This window comes from Rhinolophus hipposideros (assembly GCF_964194185.1).
Source record: "Rhinolophus hipposideros genome assembly, chromosome: 21".
NCBI lineage: Eukaryota > Metazoa > Chordata > Mammalia > Chiroptera > Rhinolophidae > Rhinolophus > Rhinolophus hipposideros.
In genome coordinates this window covers 18,851,705-18,877,095 of record NC_138067.1, presented here as the reverse complement: position 1 = coordinate 18,877,095, position 25,391 = coordinate 18,851,705, and the positions used below count along the sequence as shown (strand labels likewise).

Sequence of the window (25,391 nt, the reverse complement as noted above, 5' to 3'; positions counted from 1 at the left end):
TCAACAGAGAGACACTGAAAGCTGACCCAAAAAAGATTCCTACCACGTTTTTCAATATGAGTCTTGTTTCAGGGAGAAAAGGGAACCATCACCTCCATCCAGAATCCTCCTGAATCCCCAACCAAGCTGAGAAAATCATGTTAGAGTACTCGGAGACAAAATTTATTTTAGTGCTTAATTTTTACTTCTAAGGGGCACTCCAAGTCAGAGTTCTTCCTCTGCACACCCAGAATGACTAAAATGAGAGAGGCAGGCAAGAGGAATGAAAGTGCCAAAACACCAGTTTACGTGAACTCCAGAAACTTCCCTTTCACACAGCCAAGATCTCGGTCAACCTGCAGAACCTACATGGTGCATGGCAGAGAATCAAAAGTCCTTTAATAGATTCTTTTTTAATTTCAGAAGTTGAATAATAAGCAGGGAGACAAAACCATGTGAGACTCCTAAAATGTATTCTTATCTCTAAGTCAAAAGACAAAAATGCTCAGACCTTCCCAGTTTTGAAAGCCACGACCACCCAAGAAAATGGCAGGTAAGGTCTTTGGGGCCCAGCCCAAGAGGAACAATTTCTGAAAGCAGAGAATGACAGATCCCATCCAATTCTGAAACATGCCAGACCAGGAAGCCAGGCATTTGTGAAAAGAGTTGTGGAGTAGGAGGCCTGGCCTAAGAACAGAGGCAGCGCTGTACCTGGTAGACCATTAGGGCACAGCTTGTAGACAGGCATTACAATTGCTCTTAATGTAACAACTTCATGTGACAAACACCATGCTTTCTACTCATCCATAGGAAGGAAACTGGGGTCTTCATCAGTTTCTTCACTATAAATGAGCAATCAGTCCCCAAAGACAGAAAAGGGGACAAGCCAGCCTAGGGAGATGCCACCATGCCTTACAGTTGATGGTGTAAGCTCCTGCTTTGGTGAGCAGAGAAAAAGCTGCGAATGAAGGCAAAGCTGATACGAACTCTATTTAATTAAATGGAAGTAAAGATTTTCTGAACATCTAATTAGAGCAGTATCTGATTTAGAAATGGGTGATGGGGTTAAAGTTCATTTTCAAATAGAAACAATGCGGATTAAACAGTGAATAAATGTTGTGGACCAGCTCGGAAAGTTTCCAGCCTCCAACCCTCCACATCCTCTGCAGGTTCTACACAGATCCCAAGCTTCATGTTCAAGGGGCTCTGAGAAAATGCAATGAGAATTCCAACTTGGGAATCCCACCACTACCTTCCAAAGAGATTGTGTGGCTGGGCTCCTGCCCCAGTAGCTAGGTCGCTGGTGGAGGCTCCAGTGAACTGGAGGCTCAGGAAGGTGGGCCTGAGAGGGTTCCTAAAGGGCCACAGGGTGGGACGCCACCAGACAGGTTAATCTGGAACCACAGCATTCTAAATTCTGGAGTAAAAAATTTAAACGCCAGTCCGTAGGTAACGACCATAGAAGTTTTTGAGCCAGTGATCAAAAATGACAGTGATGAATGTGAAGCAAATCCCCCCTTTCTTAAACCCTCCAGAGTGATTTTACAAAAAAATGAGGAAACGACAATGTTATTTGAAGACTGTTCTGGTGGAAACAGACAATACAGATTGGAGGAGAGAGAATGCCAGCAGAGAAAACAATTCAGAAGGTGCCCTAACCATTCAGTTGGTAGGGGTGGAGGACAATCAGAAATCAGAAGCCAGACAAGTAAATATTTTAGGCTTCATGGGCTATATGGTCCCTGCGGCAACTGCTCGACTTTGCTGTTGTAGCGTGAAAGCAGCCAGTCAACACCTAAACTACAGGGCATGCTTGTGTGCCAATAAAACTTTATTTACAAAACAAGGCATGGGCCAGTTTGGCCCACCAGCCATAGCTAGCCAACCCCTGATCTAGATGAACTTTAAAGGTCCCTCCATCCTTAGAATCTGTCACATAATAAAGATCTAAAGAAAAATGGGAGCAGCAATGGAAAGAGAAGGATTTGGGTGGTTGCTTTGATTTGAAAAAATGAGGTATGGGGCAGGTCACAGCTGATCTTCAGGTTTCAAGCCAGGGTACATGGATTTAGATGGAGGGGACAGAAGAGAAATCCAGGGTCGCAAGAAAGATGGTGAATTCAGTTCAGACATATTGAGTTCTTGGACACAGAGGCTGGGCATTGAGTTATTAGGTTAGAAACACTGGTGTTCGAGGAATTTCCCTGTGATGAGCAAAATCTCCAGGGTCAGAGCACTACCGTTTTCCCTGCTCACCAAGCAGGCCAATGGAGAATATGCGAAGCTGCACATCTGCAGGGCGGGGAGGCTCCCCTGCCTGTGGCAAGCCCCTGCCCTCTCACCTGGTAGAGGAATCTTTGGCTGAAGTGCTGCATAGCGCCCTGGAGCTGATTCCGCTGTGATTGCCACTGCTCATAGTTCCGCACGTACTCGGCTGTGGGGCGCTGCCAGGTGGTGGTCCGAGTGTTGTGATCCACATAGTAAAACCTGCCTCGGGGGTCTGTGCGTTTCTCCCAGCTGGAAACATTAAGGGCAACATGATTATAGTGACCATCCCATCCCTTCCATCAAATTCTAGCAAAATTTCACAATGGCTGGCAAGGAAGGACCAAGGGAAGGTGAAGGCAGGCCCCAGTCACAGAGGCTTCTGGGGCTTAGATGATTACAGCAGACATCTGTGGTTGCCTCCTTAGCAACCAATCCTCCTTACCATTAGCCCCTGATTTCCATTAGGGGATCCATATGGTTCTAGGGAAACTGACTCTACTACCAATCCTGGAGTTAAACTGTTGACTGGACCGGGAGTGGGCATGTGACCTATGCTGGCCAATCAGGGTGCATCTCAGGACTTTTGCTAGGAGTTCTGGAAATATATTCTCTGTTCCTTGCAGGATATGACAGAGAAAGCATGCAGTCCTGGGAGCCACTGGCTGCCATCTTGGACCCAAATACAATATAAAGTTGACCCAGTGGATGGCAGAGCAGAAAAAAGAAAACAAACAAACAAAAACAGCACAACAGATTTTTGGTGATATTCAGTCACTAGACCAGGATTCACTTCAAAGCAGAATCTACATCTAGAATTTTCAATTTCATGAGTCAGTAAATTCTCTTGGTTATTTAAACCAATTTGAATCCCACACTTCATTACTTGCAACTGAAATTACCTTGCTATAAAGTGCCAGCGAAAAAATATTGCATGTTCATGAGAAGTTTGGTGCAAACAACATCAAGACTCCCCATGTTATCTATAGTGAGGAAGCGACCTTTCCAAAGTTGGTTCTAAAACACCCATGGGTAAGGCAGGGCTAGCATAAATAGTTAAAATCCTTAGCCACGTTTGCTAGATTTAATTTCATTTCTATAGACATAAGAAAAAGATCAAAAGAAAATAAGGGCAGGACCTTTGTGGGGTGATGCAAATATTTTATATTTTGATGGGGCTGTGGGTTACATGAGCATATGCAATTGTCAAAACTCAGCAAACAGTATACCTGAGATCTGTATATCTCACTGTATATAAATTATACTTCGGTTTTAAAGGTGAATTTGAATCTTATCAAGCCTCTATATCTAACTACCAGTTTACAATAAAAACAAAAGATAGAAGAGCATGTTATATAACACAAGGTCACACAGTCAGCCACATCCAGAATATGAGAAACGCTATAAGACAAATGCCCAGGATCCTCAAAAAATAAATGCATGCCCCCAGCCCAAAAAGAAAGGGAGGGGGAACTTATAGGTTAAGAGACTTATGAGACATATCAGCCAAAAGCAATGTGTTGCTCTTGAATTTAACATCAAAGTATAAAAGCACTTTTAAGATAATTAGGGAAAATGGAACACAGACTGGGTATGACATGAAATAAGGAAATATTGTTAAGTTTGTTGGGTGGGATAATGGTATTTTGGTTATGTTTAAAGAAAAACAAAACACCTCATCCGTTAGAGACATATGTGATATATTTATAGATCAATGGATATGATGTCTGGGATTTGCTTTAAAATTCATCACCCCACCCCCAAAAAGTGGGAAGTCAGATAGAACAAAATGTTATTAATTGTTAGAACCAGGTAAGGGTTACAAGGAATTCATCAGACTATTCTCTCAAATTTGGTGTATGCTTGAAATTTTCCATGGTAAGTACGAAGAGGGACAGACAGAAAAGGGGTTTTAAAAAAATAAGAGATCACTGAAGAAAACAGGATTATCCCACAACAAATAACCCAATATGGATTTCTACTGTACGATTCCAGGGAGAGTTTGTTCCCTGCCTACCTTCTCATTTCATCCTCTCTAAATTCTTACCTTACTCAGATGACTATCATGTTTCAGTCTGGCGTCTTCCTCAATTTGGGGGGTTAGCCTCCCAGATGATTTTTTTTCCCACTTCTTCAGAGACTCTTTTAAACTCAAAATCCTCCCTGCACATGTCTTCTCCTCAAGCAGTTCCCAGTTCCATGACCAGTTCCCAGATTGGGTCTGCATTCCGCCCACTAGACTGCCTTGCCTTTGTGACCTGCTGTCACTTTGGATTAAACTAAATGCCATGGCTTTGTCCCCAAACCTGAGACTTTCCCAGTCTGCCCTGTGAGTCTTCCACCCAGGGGTGAAACCATACCATCATTCCTCACTCTTCCTTTCCTGCTGTCAGTAAACCACGCAGCCAGAGAGCTTCTTATTTTGTCTCCCTGCCCTTGACTTTCCATTTCTATGTCCAGTTATCCCTGAATGAATGTCCCCACTCCGATCCAGCCTACAAATTGCCATCAGGGTAACCATGCCAGACTGACCCCTTATGCCATGCTTCTGCTCAAAACTTCAGTTGGCTCCCCACTGCCCTTGAGTCAAAACACTTTAGTTAGTAGTCAATGCTCACAATACTCTGGCACCTTCCCAACTGTATCCTAAATCCTCTCAACTAGCAATTTTTATTTTTTATCAAAGAAGTTATGTATAGTTTAAAAATGCAAAAAGTACTATGGGGATATAATGAAAAACAGAGTCTCCTGCCCTCCGCCTCCCCATAGCTGATCCTGCTCCCCAGAAGCAACTATTTTCCACTCTTGACTGCTTTTTCTATTTATAGTCATATTTCTAAATAACATGCTTATTTGCCATTTAGATATTACTTATGGACTTTCCACTATAAAGATGGGGATTTAGTTATTGTATTCTGCTCCCCAACACACAGACATACACACACACACACCTCCTCTGCCTCATCCTCCCAAACAGAAAATCCTTAAATCAATATTCAGAGTTTGCATTATGATTTTGTAGAATACTATATATACACGAGTACATTTCCTTACTTGTATAACTTTGTTTCCCTCTGCAGTTAAGAACTGCCTTGACTCATTCTGCTTGGTTTTTAAGAACCAATCACATGCTCCCCCAGTGGTGCGGCGGTAGGGTTCTCGCCTGCCAAGAACCAATCACGAGTTCACCTCCAGATTCTCACTAATTCACAAACAGGTGGCCTCTCAGTGTCATTTATTAGCCACACCTCCTGCCTTGCCTTCCTCTTAGGAACTTCTTTGGCCCCTAAACTGAGTCCCCTGTGCCCTGCATCTCATAACTTCTTTCTTGGTTTCCTCTTGTCTGGTGGAATAAATCATCTGGTAGCTTCAAAATTACTTTTTTGAAATGCTGCATGTCTGAAGATGGCTTTATTTTGACCCTCACACTTGAGTGTTGAAATGATTAATTGTTGATTTCTAGAAAGGAAATAGTTTTCCATCAGAATTTTGAAGGTCCTGCCCCGTAGCTGCTGTTGAGAAGAAGGATTTTAATTCCTGATCCTTGATATGTATGGTTTATTCCCTCTGGAAGCTTCTGAGATGTTCTTGGCATTCCAAATTCCAATAGTGTGTGCTTCAGGGTGGGGCTTTTTATCATTCTCTGGACTGAGAATTTGGGGGGGAGGTCCTTTGAATTTGGATACTATATTTTTCAGTTCTGAGAATTCCTTCTTATTCTTTCTTTGATAATTTCCTTTCCTCTATTTCTCTGTTCTTTTTTGCTAAAACTACAATTCAGCTATTGGATCTCCTAGACACATAGAATTTTCTTATCTCCAACTTTAACTTTCAATTCTTCTGTTAAATTTTTTTTTTTACATTTCCGCTCTCATATATATTAATTGCTAAAAGCTCTTCTTATTTTTTCTTCTTTTCTGCATGGTTTGCATTATGGTCTTCCTGTTCTTATTTCACAGATAACCTATTTTCTCCCAAATCTTTGAGGGTATACATTTTAATTTGGTTTCACTTTCTGAAGTTTTTTCCAGCTCCCTACATTATTTTTACCAAGTCCCTTTTTCTCCGTCTGCTGGTCCTTGGCTATTCATTCACATTTAAAAGTGAGCCACTGAAATACTGACTGGAAGCTGTGTGTGTCCAGCTGGGGGCTGGTGGCTAGTGGCTTCACTCAGCTGTTTCTCTAGAAGATCCCCAAATATCACAATGTGTAGCTCTCTGCCCTTAGACTGGTCACTTTCTCCAGCAAAAAACTTGCCCACCTTTAGCCTGAAAACAGCATCCCTTCTTAATCCCATTTTTCCTGAGTTTGTCCCTGCTTTCAGCTATGGCTGTGTCCCCCAGGCTGGTTCTGCTTTCCCAGGAGCTTCTCACTGCAGCAGGAACCACGAGGCTGCTTTTGTGTTTGTGTGTGTGTGTGTGTGTGTGTACACACACACAGACGTGTGGCGGAGGAATGGGAGGGATGGCTGACAACCTAGGAATCTAACTGTTCTCTGCCTGAATCTTAAACTGAACTTGATGTTTTAAATCTCATCACACACACACACACACACACACACACACCCCACTGACGTCTCCCATCGCTGAGGCTTTCCAGGGCTCCATGGTGCAAACTGGCTGGCTTCCTGGTGGATATCCCACACTGTAGGGTTGGGGTCAGCTTTCTCAGCTCTGCCATTTATCTATCGGCAACTAAACTTGACTAAATAAAATTTAAAACCACAGACTGTAAGATTATCCCATTTTGGTAGATGCGTGTTTATGCTGTTTCTCCTCTTCCATTCCTTTATCATTGACGGTTGATACTTTTTTATACCTTTATTGCCATTTTAGTGGGTTTTCAAGAAGGAATAGAAATAAACACATGTTCAATCTCCAGGATTCAGTAGAAGCCCTCTGCACCGGTGAATTTCAAACTTCTAAGCAGCATAATCTCACACTTGTTTTTAGATGAACTTTTATGCAGAATTGCAATATATAAAAACAGAGCAGTGGTTGGAGCCCCAGGCAGCCCTTTCACACCCTTTGGTTCCAGCAGGCATCTCCACCAAACCCAGGGTCCATACTACAGATACTTTGAGCATCTTTGTTTCACACAAACCTTCCACTCCAGTAAAACGGCTCCACGCATCACGGCCTAACCAAACCTTTCACATTCACACTTTCCCCCCACCTGGATGGCCCTCCTCTTCTTGTTTACGTCCACCTCCCACCTTCCCTGCAGGACCGACTTTGATCCACCTTCCTCTGTAAGGCCTCCCCCCACCCAACGCTGTGCTCTGTGGTGATCACTCTCCCTCTTCACCTCTGGTCTGAGTACCACCTAAGAGTGACTGAAGAGCAAATTATCGCATTCATCCTTACCTACCAGGTCCAATACTTTCTACTCCTGGAGAGAATAACTGGTCATCACACAAGTGTCCCATAGGTCTGAGAGAAGGGGGTGGATGTGATAAAGTGAATCCTTTGGCTCAGTCTCGCTCCTCAGTGACTAGGTATGCTGGGATAATCTGTAGTTCCGAGATTGCTCTCACCATCGTAATACTTCCCTGAGGTGGCACTTCTCCCACTAATTAGCAACGGAAGCGTAAGCATTCTGTTCTCTCTCAGTTCCCTATTACACAGAGAAAGTAAGTGCCAAGGGCTCAAACGTCTGGGCCAAAAACTCAGGAAGAACTAATAGGCTATGTGGGGTGCAGAGTTGAGCCATGTCCCAATAAAACATCAAATCTACGCTGAAAATAAGAAAGCTGGAGCTAATGTCCTACCTCAATCCTTAAAGATGAGTAAATCCTCAGCCACCCTTAGAAAATACCATTAAATATCTTCATTTAGATTCCATCCAAATGTTCACCAGGTCAAGGCCTATGTAATTTACAGACCAGAGAGGTTAGAGGCAGCAACCAGCACACTTACAGAGTTACCACCGCTTTATTTTTTAAACAATTTCCAACATCCATATGTTTACTAATTTTTTTTTTAAAGATTTTATTGGGGAAGGGGAACAGGACTTTATTGGGGAACAGTGTGTACTTCCAGGACTCTTTTCCAAGTCAGGTTGTTGTCCTTTCGATCTTAGTTGTGGAGGGTACCATTCAGCTTTAAGTTGTTGTCCTTTCAGTCTTAGCTGTGGAGGGCGCAGCTCAGCTCCAGGGCCAGTTGCCGTTGCTAGTTGCAGGGGGTGCAGCCCACCATCCCTTGCGGGAGTCGAGGAATCCAACTGGCAACCTTGTGGTTGAGAGCCCACTGGCCCATGTGGGAATGGAACCAGCAGCCTTCGGAGTTAGGAGCATGGAGCTCTAACCACCTGAGCCACCGGGCCGGCCCTACCACCACTTTTAAATAGACATGCTAGATGGAAATACACGAAGTACAGGTATGCAACACATACTGTTAAAAGTCAGTGATTAGGTCGGTCCAGTGGCTCAGGCGGTTAGAGCTCCGTGCTCCTAACTCCGAAGACTGTCGGTTCGATTCCCACACGGGCCAGTGGGCTCTCAACCACAAGGTTGCCGGTTCAATCCCCTGAGTCCCACAAGGGATGGTGGGCAGCGCCCCCTGCAACTAAGATTGAACACAGCACCTTGAGCTGAGCTGCTTCCCGTATGGCTCAGTTGGTTGGAGCGCAGCCTCTCAACCACAAGGTTGCCAGTTCAACTCCTCGAGTCCCTCAAGGGATGGTGGGCTTTGCCCCCTGCAACTAGCAATGGCAACTGGACCTGGTGCTGAGCTGCGCCCTCCACAACTAAGACTGAAAGGACAACCACTTGAATTTTTTTAAAATAACATTTTATTTTAAATAACATTTTTTTAGAAATATGTACTGAAATATGGATAAAATATGATGTCTTGAATTCGCTTCACAATACTCTAGGACAGGGGTGAGAGGATTCCAGATCAGCAGTTGGCAATTTTTTTTCTATAACAGGCCACAAAGTGCGTATTTTAGGCTTTGCAGGCTATACAGTCTCTATCACAATTATTCAACTCTGCCATTGAGCAGAAGCAGCCATAGATAATAAGCACACCAATGAGTGTGGCTGTGTTCCAGTAAAACTTTATTTGCCAAAACATATGGCGAGCTGGATGTTTCCCACGGGCCCATAGTTTGCCAGCCCTTGGTATGGATGAAGTAAGACTGGCCATGAATTGACAATTATTGAAGCTAAGGGTTGAGTATGTGGGGATTCTCTCTACTTTGTGCATATTTGAAAATTTCTATAATAATACGAAAATTTCCATATTTTCCCTAATAAAATGTTTAATTTTTTTCTAAGAAGTCAATGTTTAACTTTGGTGGCTTCACTGGACTTAAAGTAGAAAACACAGTGAAGACTAATGATGACAGATTATAAGTTTCATTTCCAGAAGGGTAAGGAAAAAAAGGAAAACACAAATGTTCTACTGGAAAACTGAAATGAACAGCAGCCTATCCATGGAAATTTGTGGGACCAGAAGGCAAGGCGGTATTTGCCTGGCACACACCTGACAGCTAAACCAAACAGAGCACAGGGGTTCTCCCAACTCTGACATCCTCTCCCTCCTCAAGCTGAGGAGGGGGAAATGTTCATATTTTATGCAGGAGCCCTTCATGGTTGCTTTACTGGGAGGTGATGCTTTCCTGAGAACAGAATACATTCCCTTTTGAAAGCTCTCAGGACCGGGAGACACATGTGGAAAGAACTTTTTGTCCCTGGCAGACAGGGAACCAAACCCCTTCTCCTTGAACTTGGACAGTCTTCCCTCCCTTGGAAGCCTCACTCATCCTTTGGTTTTAGAGAACTTAAACTGTGTTCTCGCAAAGCGCAGCTGCACGAGTAGCACACTGTGCAAACTTCAGGGGCTCGGTGGGCACAGGACACTGGGAAATGCATCAATACCCTTTCTAGCTTGGCCTCCTCATGCTCAGATTTTTCCCGAAGATGCTCTAAAAAACCTAGTATGTCGTAAGAAATAAGAACAGAATTAAGGTAAGTGAATAGGAAAGGCAATCAAGTAACCCAGGATAAACGTCCCTGTACTTTGCTACCTCTGCATAAAGAGACTGGAAACGCAGCCCTAATAGGGTATCTCTGTGGTGAAATGACTGAGGGCACTCAGACAGAAACGGCCCAGCAGGCCTCCCAGCCCTGCTTCCTCTAGGATCCAACTGTCATAGTAGCCCGGAAGACCATTTCATAATGTCCATGACCATCAGTCATAGCCAATCCAGTGCGTGTGGGGAGAAGGGAAAACAGGAAGATAGGGGAAAGAATGTAGAAGGGGAAAACAATGGGAGGGGAAAAAAGAGAGAGAAAAGAGAAGAGGGGTGGAAATAAAGAGATGGCGACAGCCGCTGGTGGTGGAGAAACCATCTGGTGACTCTTGGTACCAGTTCTAGAGTCTTAGGGCTTGTGGGTCCATCCATGCCTTACCCTGGAGGAAGAGGCCGTTCCCAGGTGGTGGTCTTGGTATTGTGGTCAACATAATAGACCCGTCCATTGGGCAACTCTCGCTGTTCCCATCTGAAAAATAAAGTCAAGGGAAGCATGAGATACACAGTTGAAAAGCACAAGCCCTTGTTCAAGAGGGAGCCCTTCACTACTGATGCGGCTGGTTTGAGAGGAAACACCAAAGATGACACGCAAGATCAATCCAGTGGTCAGACCAGCCCCTTGCTGTCACTGATGGTGGCCCCCAAGAGCGCTTCTTGGGAAAACTATAATAGCTCCCCTTGAGGGAGTCACTGCACTAGGATATGCCATCGATCACTCTAGATTCCCCTAAATGACTCATGTGAATCTACATTCCATGTATTTTTCTAAACCAGTGTTTTTGGGCCATTGGGGGATCAAAGATCCCTTTAGGAATGTGATGAAAGCTGAGGGTTCTTTCCTTCCAAAATGCACTTACCAACAAAAATTTGTATGCAATTTCTGGGGCTCACAGACCTCTCCTAAAGTTTATCTATGGATAATGCCATAGCCATTTTGGTCTCTACTACCTCTTAAAGTCACAACATATATGATGCTGTTCTCCTAGCATCATATATAGTCATATATTAGGTCGGTGCAAAAGTAATTGTGATTCTCCTAGGCATCTACCCGGAGAAATCCAAAACTCCAATTCAAAAATCTGTATGCACTCCTATGTTTATTGCAGCACTTTACACAATAGCCAAGATATGGAAACAACCGAAATGCCCATCGGTAGATGACTGGATTAAGAAGCTGTGGTACATTTATACAATGGAGTATTACGCAGCCATAAAGAAGAAAGAAATCTTATCATTTGCAGCAACATGGATGGATCTAGAGAACATTATGTTAAGTGAAATAAGTCAGAAAGAGAAAGACAAGTACCATATGATCTCACTTATATATGGAATCTAAAGAAAAGACTATGTGAATGAACTAATCAGAAACAGTTTTGGGGACACAAAGAAAAAACCGAGAGTTGTTAGATGGGTGTGGGGGAGGGGGTTGGGGATAAGGGGAAAGGTGAAGGGATTTGGAAGCAGCTGGTAACCACAAGATGGCCTCAGGGTTTTTTTGAAAATTAATTTGGGGAAGGTATTCAATAATGTAAAGATTTTGTTGGGTATCCGATGGACATGCGTCCTATTTGGGAGACCACCTCAGGGATACTGTGGATACCTGATCATGGCATTGTACACCAGAAGCTAAACATTAATGAATGCCAACTATAATTTTATATATATAATGTGATGGTTCAGTGTGAGGTCGGAGGGATAGTGGATGGGGGTTCACAATGTGAGGGATATAAATGATGAACGTCTAAGTATTACCTTGTCTTGTACACCTGAAACTAATAAATAAAAAAATAATAATAAAAAAAAAGTAATTGTGATTTAAAAGGTTAAAAATAATGGCAAAAACCACAATTACTTTTCCACCAACCTAATATATTCATGATCACATTTCTTTTTAAAATACAGGATTCATTTACAGGGGATCTTTAAAAGAGATCTGGGTGACTCAAAAAAATATAGCATACTGTTATTAGCTAACTGCACACCGATGTTCTTACTGACTACTCTACCCATAAGTTTGTGTGTCAGTTAATATGTGATCGGGCACTGAGGGTGGCTCATTTGTGCTAATGGAGGAATGGCAAGGCAGCAGATGGCCCAAAGAGATAATCCACAAACAAAATCACCACAAAATACAGCCAAGGTCCACCCTTGGGATGTCACCCTCCCATTATTTCTACACTCAACACAGTCTGGCAATAACTCCACTTATCCAAGAATACAGCATGCAATATGTAAAGAATGCAAAATTTATATTTACAAAATGACTACCATTTTATAAAAGATGCTAATGGTCCCATTAGCCTTTATGTTTTACACTGATTTTTATTTACTTCTACTTTAGAGTACTGTCTAGGGGAAGGGGATCTTTCCTAGGAAGCAGGTACAGTCAGTTCTGCTGAAACACTTGTTTTGAAAATGCAGATGTATTCCAATCTGATTGATGTATGAGGGAACAATGTGAGCATAATGTGAATTTTGTGTTTGCTTATCCATTATTCTACCTTCGAGGACCACTAAATGAACACAGATTTCCCCCAGCTGAATTCAGTCTCGTATGAAAACACAAAACTCACACGCATCTACCAACTACCTCAGTTTACCATGTTATATGCCACATCCAGCCACATGTGGTGTTATAACTCCTGTCTGAATTCAGATAACCCTCCTTGCACAATTTCATGACAACACTCACAAACTCCAACCATTCCAACACCTGCTTCCACAAGCAAACTTCAGGTCTTCCCATGGAAATGTCCCATATTCATTGTAGTGTTCTGTATCGCAATCATGTAACATGTGTAAACCTGTGATACCATCATTACTAGGTTTGTTCCTATTTTTGGAGTGTGTCATTGACAAGTTTTTGAGCGATATGCCCCCTAAACCATTTTTCCCATAAGTCCTGTGGTTTTTAATTCTGTGATTCTGCTTAGCATGGTGATTTTAAGAACACATATGTTATAGCAGAGCTAATTGCACACTGAAATAAACATCCTAACTTCTATTATGAACCTTGGTATGTCTACTCTGATAGGCATTAGCTTTAGTCAATTTTCATTTTCGAGTAAACCAGATACCTGATCAGTGGACTACACTGATCAGCCCGTCTGAGGCTAGTTCAGATACAGATATTCCTGAGGTTTTTTAAGGCAAGGAAGGGAAGAGGGATCACCCAATGAGTATCTACAAAAAAAAAAAAGAAAGAAAAAAGATGGGCTCATGTTTTACCTCATGCAGTCCTTGCCTCCATCCTTTTAGGTGGGAAATGCCATCACCATTGAGGAAATGGAGGTTCAGAGAAGCTAAGTAACTCGAACAAGGTAGTCAAACTCAGGTTTGACTTCCTAGACTCTTGAGTTTTACCACCGCTCACATCATGCTGAGAGGAAGTGAAGAAACGGAAGGTAAACTGGAATTTACAGGGCACCTACCACCCAGCAGACAAGGTATCAGGTGTTTTCCCGATCCCCACCTCAACGTGAAAGGCTTTTCCTAGCACTGGAGTCCAAGCAGGGAGCCCTGCAGAATCAGGAAAACTAGGGAGGAATTATAATGGGTCTGCCATGATCACTTCTAGGCTCTGTTTTAATCACAATACTCTGACCTACCAGGATGATAACACTTGAAATTCCATGAAGTAAATTCCTTTTAATTGACACAGTGGTATTCCCACACACTGCCAGAAAGGAAATCGGTGTGAAGTCCTCTTCGCTTATATTTCAAGAGTTACAGCAGCTCTTTCCAAGCCTAGACAATATCTATCCATCCCATCTTTGATTCCAGCTGAGCCTAGAAATGAAAGTCTCTCTTTCAGGGACTGTTATTATCTGGCAAATCTCAATGTCCTTCTATGAACCCTCTCAATTGGCTTAGCTAGAAAAACAGAGTTACCAGAGAAATAACACCTTTCTTCCATTACCTTTTTTGATATCTACCTTTTTCCTTTTAAAATCGGACTCCTGCTCGGATTAAATGTCCACCTGGGTCCTCCCTGATCCATGACCTGGCCTAGCTGCTTTTCTTAGAGAACTCTCAACTCCTCCCTAACCTGCACGGTGCCTCAGAATTCATACAAATCTCTTGCCTTCATTCATGTGGCACAGTCAGTCAATTCTATTGTCAATCAAACAAGCCTCCGGATTCTCATTTCTCCTCAGTAACTGCTGACCCACATAGAGTAAGGCTTTCCGACTGCCTTGGTTTGCTCTCCCCATGCCAAGAAAGTGATACTGGCAGCGACCTTTCATCAGCACATCCCTGTCAGGGGTTAGGTTTCTGTCCCTTACAAGCACCTTCTTCACACTGAGATTAAAAGGCTTTTCAATCAAACTACCCATGGGTCTCAATACTACATCCTGGTCTCGCGGATCATATCCTCTCCCACTGAATAGCTTTCTTTGATGCTCTCAGAAATAGTGTTCAAAGAATCAAGCTTGATTCAGGTTCCTTCCCAACACATTGCTCCTTGGCCTTCAATGAGTAGCATTGACTTGGGCCGTAGACGACACAGAGTCTTTGTATCGGAAAGCACTTGAAAGGAGTCTCTAAATTCAATTAATCTTAGTACTTTTTTTTTAAAGCCTAAGTTACCTTCACACCGATGGATTTTAACTGTCTTTATTCAGTTGCATATCTTCCATGCCCATGGCCCAAATCCCTCACCATCATCATCATTAAAAGGGTAAAAGTTAAAAATCTCAGTCCATTATTAGGATGACATCCAACCATTTCTCTCCGGTGCTATCCTGAAAAGAAATTATCTGGTCACCTGAACCACATTTTCTATGGCGGGTTTCCTAAAAAGGTCTTCAAGAAATTAATTCTCAATGACCTACCATTACAGTGTGTCAGATTCCCCTATGTTTGAATACACCGTAGAATGAGTTTCACCAAGAATAGGATTAAGTTGGAAAAGGAATTAAAGCTGGGTGAGAGGTGCAGGTTTGTATAAAAGACATTCTCTTTAAATGGCCCTTGCAAATTTACATATCAACGTGCATCAGAAATTCTATCTTGGCAAGAGCATTATTAACTTGCATTATTTATTAATTTGCTAGCTTTTATTAACATAATAAATCTGACCCTCATTCAAATTACACTCTCTCCATTAGAAAATAAAGTCACACCAGAACCCTTACGTGCCCCAAAGAAAAGATTCCTCGCTGGTTACTTAGACAAAAACTAAAATTCAGAAAAATACACTGAAAGTATTAAAGCTATGTATGCAGAAATTCAACTCCCTACAGGCAAAAGCTAAATGGAATTCATATTTTCTTACTTTATGCTCCTATATAAATGACTCTGAACATGTCCTGTTTCTCAAACTCTGGCCACTTCCTGGGCGAACCATAAGATTTATTTCCAGGCTGTTTCAGACTGTTTCAGACCATTTGATGAGCAAGAAATCTGTGTGCAATGGAACACATCTCCTGCTTACTGTTTTCATTGCTTCAGTAGGTCCTTTGTAAACTGGGTAGGAAATGTGTTAAACTCGGTCCTTCTCCCAAGAATCTTTCTTAAAATACTGAGCTTTCCTTTAAATATCAGCACTCTAACTCCTGTTCACAAACTATCAACAAGCAGCATTTTATGCCCTAGAAGCACAGGGTAACACAGTAGCAGCCACCGAGGCTTCTGAATTAAGTCGATTTTTCTTCTCCAACCATCTCGTTTTCTTTGCCTTGGAAAACTCTCCAAAGCTCTTCAATGGAAGTTGGCAACATTAAAACATTAAAAGATATGCTTTCATGGAGAGGCAAGACAATTCCTGGAGATGGTATCTATAAAAAAATTTTTAAACATTTTGCAGACAAATTTGTCAATGTAGGGAAATAGTTACTCTTAAAAAAAAAAGATGGTGGAAGCAAAAATGGATATACTCTTTCCAAAGGGCAATTTGACAATGTGGTCTAAACCCTTTCCTATGTGAATACCTTTAAATTCAGCAATTCTGCTTCTAGGACACACCCTAAGGCAATAATTATGCGTCAAAGAGTTAGCAATACATCCATCTGTCACAGTATGTTGCTGCATGTTACAAAAAAACTGGAAACAACCTAAATGCCTCAAAATGGAGGATTAATAAAATAAGTGCTGTTATTTCTATAATGGGTGGTATTCAGTCATTTAAAATAACATTGTGGATAATACTGACTTGTTCTTATGTTTACAATGTACTGGGTAGAAAAAACAAGTAAAAAACTAACATGTATAAGATAATCAAAAGTGTTTAAAAATTAAATCTAAAGTGCCACCCATTCTCATCTGCATGCTTAAAATGTTTTACAATAAAAAATAAAATTTAAAACCACAGACTGTAAGATTATCCCATTTTGGTAGATGCGTGTTTATGTGGGCATGTATGTATATGTGGTCTCAGGCAAATCGCTTAAGGTTGCCTCATTTGCAAAATGAGGATAAAAGTGGCTGCCACTCAGAGTGTTGTGAAGACTGTGTGAAATAATCCACACACAAAATTTAGCACTCCCCAACACACTGGAAACATTTTACACATGTTAGCAATTATTAATAGTCAGGTAAGCTATTATTGAAGGTGCACAAAAAGCATCAATGGTTAGATATGGGTGTGTGTTTTTTGTTGTACATCTTCTTTCTTCTTCTGTTGTTGTTTTGTGTTTTGTTTTTTTCAAAAAGAAATTTTTTTTTAAGGACTATTGAGAATGAAATCATATACCCAGTCATTCAACAAACACTTCTCACTCCATCTCCCTAACATCCAAGAATTAAGCAGGTGCTGGGGATACAAAGATGGACATAATAATCCCTGCTCTTGCGAAGCTCTCAAGAAAGTGTAATAAAAATGAAAATTCATAATTACACATGAATACACACATACAGTAGGGTGAGAATATCTCAAGGGCCAGTCCCAAAACAGTAGAATCTTTGAAATTAAGGCTTTCGTTCTGAGTTAATGAGGAGGAAGCCAGAAGTATGTACTACTATTTGGCATTACCTAAGCATATAATAATCCTTGCAGAGTCAAAAACTAAACCATATTCAGCAAAAAGGCACAGATTTTCCCAGTATGAGCCTTTAAAATGGTGCTATTCAGAGTGCGGTCCATGGCCCATGGTTAATGTCCACTGACCAGAACCGTACAGAAGTTGCTAAGCATTTAGAAACTTTTGTACCAATGTAACATTACCACTACATCCAAATATGGGAAAGTAGATTCATCTCATTGAATAGCAAACACAAATAAGGATTTGTAACAGATCAAAAAAAATTAAAAGAAAAGAAAAAAAAGGGACTGCTTCTTCACAGACAGTTTGAGAAGCACTATTTTAAAACTCCTTGGGTAAGGATCTTTGGATAGAGCCAAAACTGAGTTTGGAATGAAAATCAATGGCAGCGGCTGGTTTATAACTTAACAGAGAAGTTCCAAATTCCAACGTCCCTTACAGCCCGCTACAAACAAAACATCAAAGAACTCTTACAAGGTTGTCATCCTTGATAGTGTCTCAAGGACCACCTGGAGAAAGGGACACTGCATCTCAATAACTGGGCGTGGAGACAGGCAAGATGGCAAATCCAAAAGATCTAGAAAACACCCCTTCTCAATTAATTCTACTTTGAGGCAGGAAATGGACAGTGCAGCCAATGACTGCAGGAGAAAAAGGTTGGTGTGAAATGGCAATGCTGAGGTAAGTCGGCAGTCCAAACACAACGGCCTCCCTTATGTAAGAAACCACAGCAGAGAGCCGACTGCCAGGATGAAATAATGTGCCTCTGTGTGTGAGGGACTGAGTGAGCTGCGGAGCCTGGGACACACTTGGAGTTTATCTAAGCCATGTACACAGGGTCTGTTAATGAGCATTTGGTCCCCAAAGTGAGCTCAGTGCTGATAAAAACCAGATGCAGGGCCAGCCGATCAAAGTGGCCTCACTCCCCACTACCGGCTGCCTGGACCACTATCTCACCATTTATCCTGAGCTTTCCTGGCACCCCCTCCTTAATAGACATTTGCAAGCTGAAAATGCCACACCCTTCCAGTTGGCTTTTTCCATGCTAATTAAATTTAAAGGTTCAGAAAGCAGGAGGGTTTGGAAACGGAGAAAAGAGATGAGGGGTGTTCTATTTTAGACTTAGGCAGCCCAGCTTTCGTTAGCCTTCCGTCCTTAAAACATACAAACGTGTACGACCTCTTTATGACCAGTCTCATCTGCTGCAAGTTGCAGAAAGGCAATGAAGCAACCGGGAAAATAAACCCATGGAATCTCCAAGTGAATCTTGCTCAATCACTCATAAAGGAGACTGGAGAAGTTGAGACAGTCAAGTTGGAAAGAGACAAAGTCAGCTGGATGTCTTGAAAACAAAATCTAGCATGGCTCCTAAGCACCTTAGCAAAGAGGAGACATGCTCCACGGTATCTCCCAGTGCGTGAGGACCTCTAGTAAACAGGCAAGAGCATCCTGACCCTGTGAGAGATGCATATTTAAACCCAAAGCCAGTCAACCCAGTTAATGACGCCTTAAGCTCTTGCTCTTGGGGAAAAAATGCAATATTCCTGTCATAGTTGCTCTTTATTTAAGGTATCGGAGAAGCTGAAAACATTCATCCAGGGGGAGAAAAAAAGATGGCATTTAAATTTATTCATTGCAAATATGTCTTGGGGGCCTACTTTGTGTCAGGCTCCCCACCATCGTGAACAGGGCAGAGAGACACGAAACAAGCAATTACACGTGTGAGCAGAGTTACAGTACACAGGGCGATTTGATCTTGTCTACCTGGGTTCAAGGAAGGATTCCTAGAGGAAGTTCTGATTAAGCTGAGACTTAAGAGATGGATAGGAAATTAATGAACAAAGTACTAAGGAAAGTTTCAGAAAGAGCAACCAGCATGGTGGAGCATCCCAAGTCCAGGGAAAGAGTGGTAAGTTGTCAAACTGAAAAAAGTTATTATGTCTAGACCTTGGAGAACATAGCAGAGAGTATCTTCCATGGAAGGCTTGATGGGTAGGTTGGGTCCTATCGTGCAGGGATTTTTAGGTCTCATTAAGGATTTGAGAATTTATCCCAAAAGACGATAGGAAGCCATTGCAGCGTTCTAAGTGGTGAAATGTCAGGCTCAGAATTTTATTTTAAAAGGTTAAAATTGGACTCCTGACTCCTGAAGCCAAGATATCAGGAATAAAGGAATAACTCATCTTGTCCGGATGTCCTAAACCTGTAAATATGCTGGGGTAGGGATGGTAGGTCTATGAATTGCAAGGGTCACTGTAGAACGTGTGCCCTTTCTAACTTGTCATCACAGAACTGCAAACTACAAGCCTGCTATGCTCACTGCCATGCACTCAGCAGTGCTCGTGGCAATCTCCAGTTAAGCAGCCAACAATCTCCAGCCCTCCCCGATGTCTTAGGGATAAGCATCTTAGGATGGAAAACTGGGTCCCAATGCCTTTCTCTGGTTTGGGAAAGTGGGCAACTGCCTCCCCAGACCCACACACAGGCCCCGTCATGTTCTAAATGCTCTAAAGAAAAGATGTTGTCCAAATTCTACCTCGGAAAAGTGTTTCAGCCTCTAGCGGGGTGGGGGGAGGAGAATCGGCTTCCCTGGGCCGCTTCTAAGGCCAGACTTAGAATAAAGAGCGTTTTCAGAGCCTGGAGTTTTCCAGCTGCCTGGAAACAGGAAGAGCCCAATCCAGGAGAACAGTGACCCTCACACACGCCCTACATAAAGACACGTTGAGCCATTAGCCTTAATTGCCTGTGACTGACACAAGAGTGAAGCCGGCCTTCCAGGCATTTGCTCAACGGAAAGAAAACAAACAGCTCACAGGGGACACAGGCAGCCATTTTCTCTCCTTTCTGCCAAAACGATTCTGCTCCGTTACCCACCAAATTATATACAGATTTGAAATTATAAAGCAAACAATGGTCTTTCGAGTCTTCCTTACCACATGCAAAGGACAAAAGAAATCTGTGGGGACTAGTTGGACACAGCAATTGGTTATCAATCTTTTCACAAAAATCAGAAACTTCACAAAAAACTTTTCAGAGCCACCTCTCAATACACCAATTCTCTCTAGGTTTGAGCTATTAAGAAGTATTTATAATACTTTTCATTTCTTCATCACACTTTATTAAGAAGAGTTAGGTAGAGTGCCAAACAGTAAGGATACAATATGTATGTGGTAAAAAAATCACATATGCCTTCAGGTTTAGGATTTTTGTTTTAACAACTGGTCTTTCTAAAGTAGCTTAAGAACAGTACAGTATGTTATACATCAAGCAAGAGACCGTCCATCCTTCCCTTTTCCTTTATGAGTTACAAGGGCTCAGAGGACCTACACACACCACCCCCACTCCCACCATCACAGGCCAGACCTCAGTGACTATGGTGATATGGCCATTGGTTTCCTCAGTACCAAACTGATAACCAGGATGGACAGAGGGACCACAATGGGATGGGCCCTGACTATGACAGCCTTAAGATAAGCCTTCATTTCCCAGTTCAGAATCATTATGAAGTTTACGATATCCAGATAAGATGGGTTATTCCTTTGTTCCTGATATCGTGGTTTCAGGAGTCAGGAGACCAATTTTAACCTTTTAAATAAAACTCTCAGCCTTACATTTCACCACTTAAAACCCTATGATTCCTTCACAACCACTGCAAAAGTATCATTCACGAAGTGTAATGCCCACCATTAGGTGAGCGCGTCACATTCACCACCTTATTTGAGCGCCTTAACTTCTTGGGGATATATGCATGATTATTACCTCCACCTTACCAAGATAGTAAGCCACTCAGGCAAGGTCAAATAGGGTCAAGTGGGGATTCAAACCCAGATCTATTTGATCCCTAGGTCCACGTTCTTAATCTCCACTCACTATCTAGCCAAATTTGAACTTCTTTTTGGTTTATTGGGGCCATCTTCTTATCACCCAAGGTCTTCACCACCCAATTCAGTTCTGAACTAAAGGACAGCAAGGAAACTAGTAGCCCATGTTAATATCAGCCCCAGTTATAGTAATAACATACATCAATATTCAGAGCCTAATGTCCTCCACAGGCCATTAAGAGAATTCAAGAGACAAAAGCTGTTTTCCAGGGAGGATCTAGGCGAACACCCTCCAATGATTTTGGAAGGCAAAATGAGCTCCTTATTCCATAAAAGACTCACTCTTTGAGTCAAGCTGTTCATTTCAAGCCAAGGTATAAGGTAGTATTGATTCAGCCCCAGATAATTTAGATTCTTTTTTAAATTTATGTAGAACAAGCAGTTCTCCCACACCTTACTAGCTTGTAAGCACAGCAACCTCCCAGAGACTCCTAGGCACTAGGTAATAAATAACCATGTTGTTTCTGCCCTGGTGAAGGAGCCTCATTCTTTGGAGGGGTGAAAAACGCTGTTGTGGGGCAGAAGGCTACGTACCCAGCAGGCAGCGCATCAGGGGCTTGGGCAGCCACAGGGAGCTGCTGTGTGCCTGATGTGCTGGGCTGCTCTCCTTCAGCTGGAGTGGTCGGAGCAGGGAGAGATGATGTGGTGGGGTTCGGGGTGACACTCGTTGCTGCAGCAGGCGGGGACGTCACACCAACAACAGAGGGTTCTTCAGGATCTGTGGCTGTAGCAGGTTCGTCATTCACTGAAAACACAGAAATCATATTTTAGAGCTCAACGAAGACTTACATTCACATTTACTAGGTTTTTCACTTAATGTGTTAACATAATACCTATAATGTGACCGTGTGTACCCAGTGACAGCAAAAATGTTTTACAGAACATAACTTGGGAGATTACAGCAAGTCAGTAGTAAGAGCCTACCAGAAGAAAATTAGAGATGGATCTAAAATACATAGATTATTAAATATTACCACCTCCCTTATATAAATTTATTAAAATTTTCTAATCTGCTATGGTTACATTTACTGCAATAAAAGAATAGCAGGAAAAATAAAAATAACAGGAAAGTATGTTGGTGCTAAATGGACCAACGCCAAGGCCAAGTCTATAGTGTCATATACTTTTCTTTAAACTTGTCATTTGTCTGCTAGGAGCATCTTCCTTCGAAAAGCTCCACACACACTAGGAGGCAGAAAACTTTCAATAACGTGCTTGTTCTTTTAAAGACTCATGCTCAAAGTAGGGAGCAGGGATTAATGTTCTCAATGAAAAGGATGGGGCTCCAAAGATAAGGGACTCGTCTCCAAGGCAACAATAGACAAAGAGGACAGACGTGAAATAAGCTGGTTCCCAAGTCTCCTTATTTCTCCGTATCTTCATTTCTTTGATGATCACATGTTCACAAGGACCACAGGCAGGACGATATCCTCTTACTCAAAAAAGGATCAAACAAGGTTTCAATTTTCATATGTACGTAGACAATTCTTTGAAAGTGGATTAAGCCAAATGCAGAGAATTTGCTACATATGAGATAGCACCTGTATACATTTATACTAGAATTTTGTAGGAAAATGCCTTAGTTGTTATTTAACCTCATATTTCTAATTCAGAAATTCTTTTTGCAGTTTCCCTAACAAATGGCTACCCAGATTCTTCTTGAACATTTCTTCTGACAGGCAGCTCACTACAGAACCTGCCAGACCAGAAGTTTTGTCTTAGGTTAAGCTGAATTCCACTAGCTGCTCTTAGTCCCCACCCCACAAGCAATACAAAAAAATAAGAATCTGCCACCCTGTTTCTCATTCACCTTCTCTTTTCCAGTATAAAGGCTTACTATTTCTTTAATGTTTCTAGGCCACCTTTTTCTTACCACCTGGCTGTCCTTTTATAGGGATCTTTTTCTACTGCCTTTCATAAATAATGATATCAGGAACCGAACATAATAAATCAGATACCATCAGACCAGCGGAGTCATTTTTCCAATATAAATGATATTCTTTAACATTTATGGGACACCAGTATGTGCCAGGCAAAGTGCAAAGGCATGTTAGACTCTCTCATTTAAGCCTCACACATAACCCCATGAATTATGTACAATCAACGTCCCCCCATTTGAGGAAACAGTTGAGGAAACTGAGGCCTGAAGAGATTCAATAACTTGCCCAGGTCACCGGGCACCTGATTCACACCCCTGCTGTCTGTCTCCAGAGCCTAAACCACTCACTCACTACACTCTATGCTTCTCTGCACATCCTCTAAAGCAACTCAAGATTACAACAATTCTGAAGCAACCGTATGATCCTACTGGTTAACATGAGACGGGGGTCAGTGAAACTAAAATTTCTTCACATGATGTGATGCCAAGTTTGACCTTAACAAATGGATTAAGAGCCTAGGGACTACCTCTGATTAATTTATTTGCTTTCTCCCCAGTATATGACATACTGTCTGGCACACAGACCGGATTAGTTGTTTAATAAATGACTACATCTTGTGCAACTGAGTCCCCATAAATGTGGGACTTTCTATTTCTATTGCTATTCTATCTCAGTCAATTTAGTAAAACACAACAGATGGCAATTCTCTTTATGCAAATCTATGTATGTTACTCAATTCCAATCAAAACAACATCATGGTTTTTTTTAAGCACTAAATAAATTCAATTCTAAAATTTATAAGGAAAACTAAATACAGAAGAATAGCCATGAAAATTCTAGGGACATAGTGTTGTGTGGGTGTGTAAGGGTGGGGAGTTAGTTCTCTAAAGTATTAACACTCATTATAAAGCTACAACACTTCAAACAATGTGGCACTGGTATGTGAATAGGCAGATATCGATAAATAAACAAAAAAGTTCAGAAACAAAACTAAATACACATTGGAATTTAGTATAAGACAAAAGTGGCATTTTAAATTACTGCAGAAAGGGCAGGTTATTTAATAAATAGTACTGTGACAGCTGGGCAGTGTACTGGACAAAAACTGAGTCATATCTCTATCTCATTCCTCATATCAAAATAAATTACAGGTGGATCAGAGATTTTGACAAAAAAAATATGAAACTACAGAGGAACAAAAGAAAACAGATGAGAGTATTTTTATAATCTCAAAGTGGAAAGAACTTTTTGAAATATTACATGAAATCTAGAAGTCATAAAAGATTGATTAATTCAACTACATTAAAGGTTTTAAAACTGTACATGACAAAAAACACCATAAGCAAAATTAAAATCAAAAGAAAAACAACAAACCGGGAAAAATTATCAACTCATATTATAGACCAATGGCTAATTTCTTTGATATGAAAAGAATCTCTACATATCAAAATGAAAAAGACCAAAAATATGCAGAGACACTTCACAGTTAAGAAAATACAAATTACCCTAGACATATGAAAAGATGTCTATGAAACAAGAAATGTAGTCTAGGACTATAACAAAATACCATTTTAACCTCAGATTGGCAAGAGTGAAAATATTTAATCACACTTTGATAAGAGTATAAGAAAAACACATTTTCACATACTGCTTGTAGGAGTAAAAATTGCTAGAAGTTCTATGGAACACAGTTGGGCACTATCAATACTTTAAATGCAATAATGGAAAGGTCGGAGGGTAAATGCAATGAAGAGAGGTGGGGCAGGTAGATGAAATTAAAATTGCCATGAGCAAACAATGGCTGAAGCTGGGTGATGAGTTCATTATAATACTCGTTTTACTATTTTTTGTATATATTCAATGTTTGTGGCACCAATGGAATTGTGCACTTCCATCAGGAGGCACGTAATGTCTGGTTGTCTCTTTTTTGCAATGTTAGCAGCTGCTGACGATTGTTGCCTAAATCTATTCATTGGTTAGGCAAAAGACTAATATTCTAATTCTGTTATACCTATAAAGAGAAACTTTGCCTTATCAACTATTTGGCTGCCTTGAGGTTCAGTTTGTAAAGAAAAGGCAGGAAAAATGCTTGAGTCTTTCATTTATCAGTTTTCAGAATAATGAGCTGATTTCCTCACGTCCTCCAAATATGAACAATAAAAGTTTGTTTTGTTTAAAAATCTTTATGATAGGGAATATAGTCAATCATATTGTAATAACTATGTATGGTCTCAGATAGGTACTAAACTTACCAGGGTGATCACTTCTTAAGGTATATAAATGTCTAATCACTATGTTGTACACATGAAACAATACTGTATAATATTGTATGTCAACTATAGCTGAAAAATAAAATTTAAAAAAT

At 41.3% G+C, this 25,391-nt stretch overlaps 1 protein-coding gene across 3 annotated transcripts in view; it reads right to left on the bottom strand.

The window, feature by feature from the left end:
- Positions 1–25,391, bottom strand: part of WWP2 (WW domain containing E3 ubiquitin protein ligase 2) — a 125,645-nt gene that overhangs the window by 18,393 nt on the left and 81,861 nt on the right. For all 3 annotated transcript variants that reach the window (XM_081032375.1, XM_081032376.1, XM_081032377.1), the window contains exons 8-10: positions 21,681–21,891; positions 10,662–10,751; positions 2,322–2,496 (exon numbers count right to left, since the gene is read on the bottom strand). In XM_081032375.1, the coding sequence (XP_080888501.1) occupies positions 2,322–2,496; positions 10,662–10,751; positions 21,681–21,891 (476 nt within the window). The remainder of the gene's footprint in view (positions 1–2,321; positions 2,497–10,661; positions 10,752–21,680; positions 21,892–25,391) is intronic.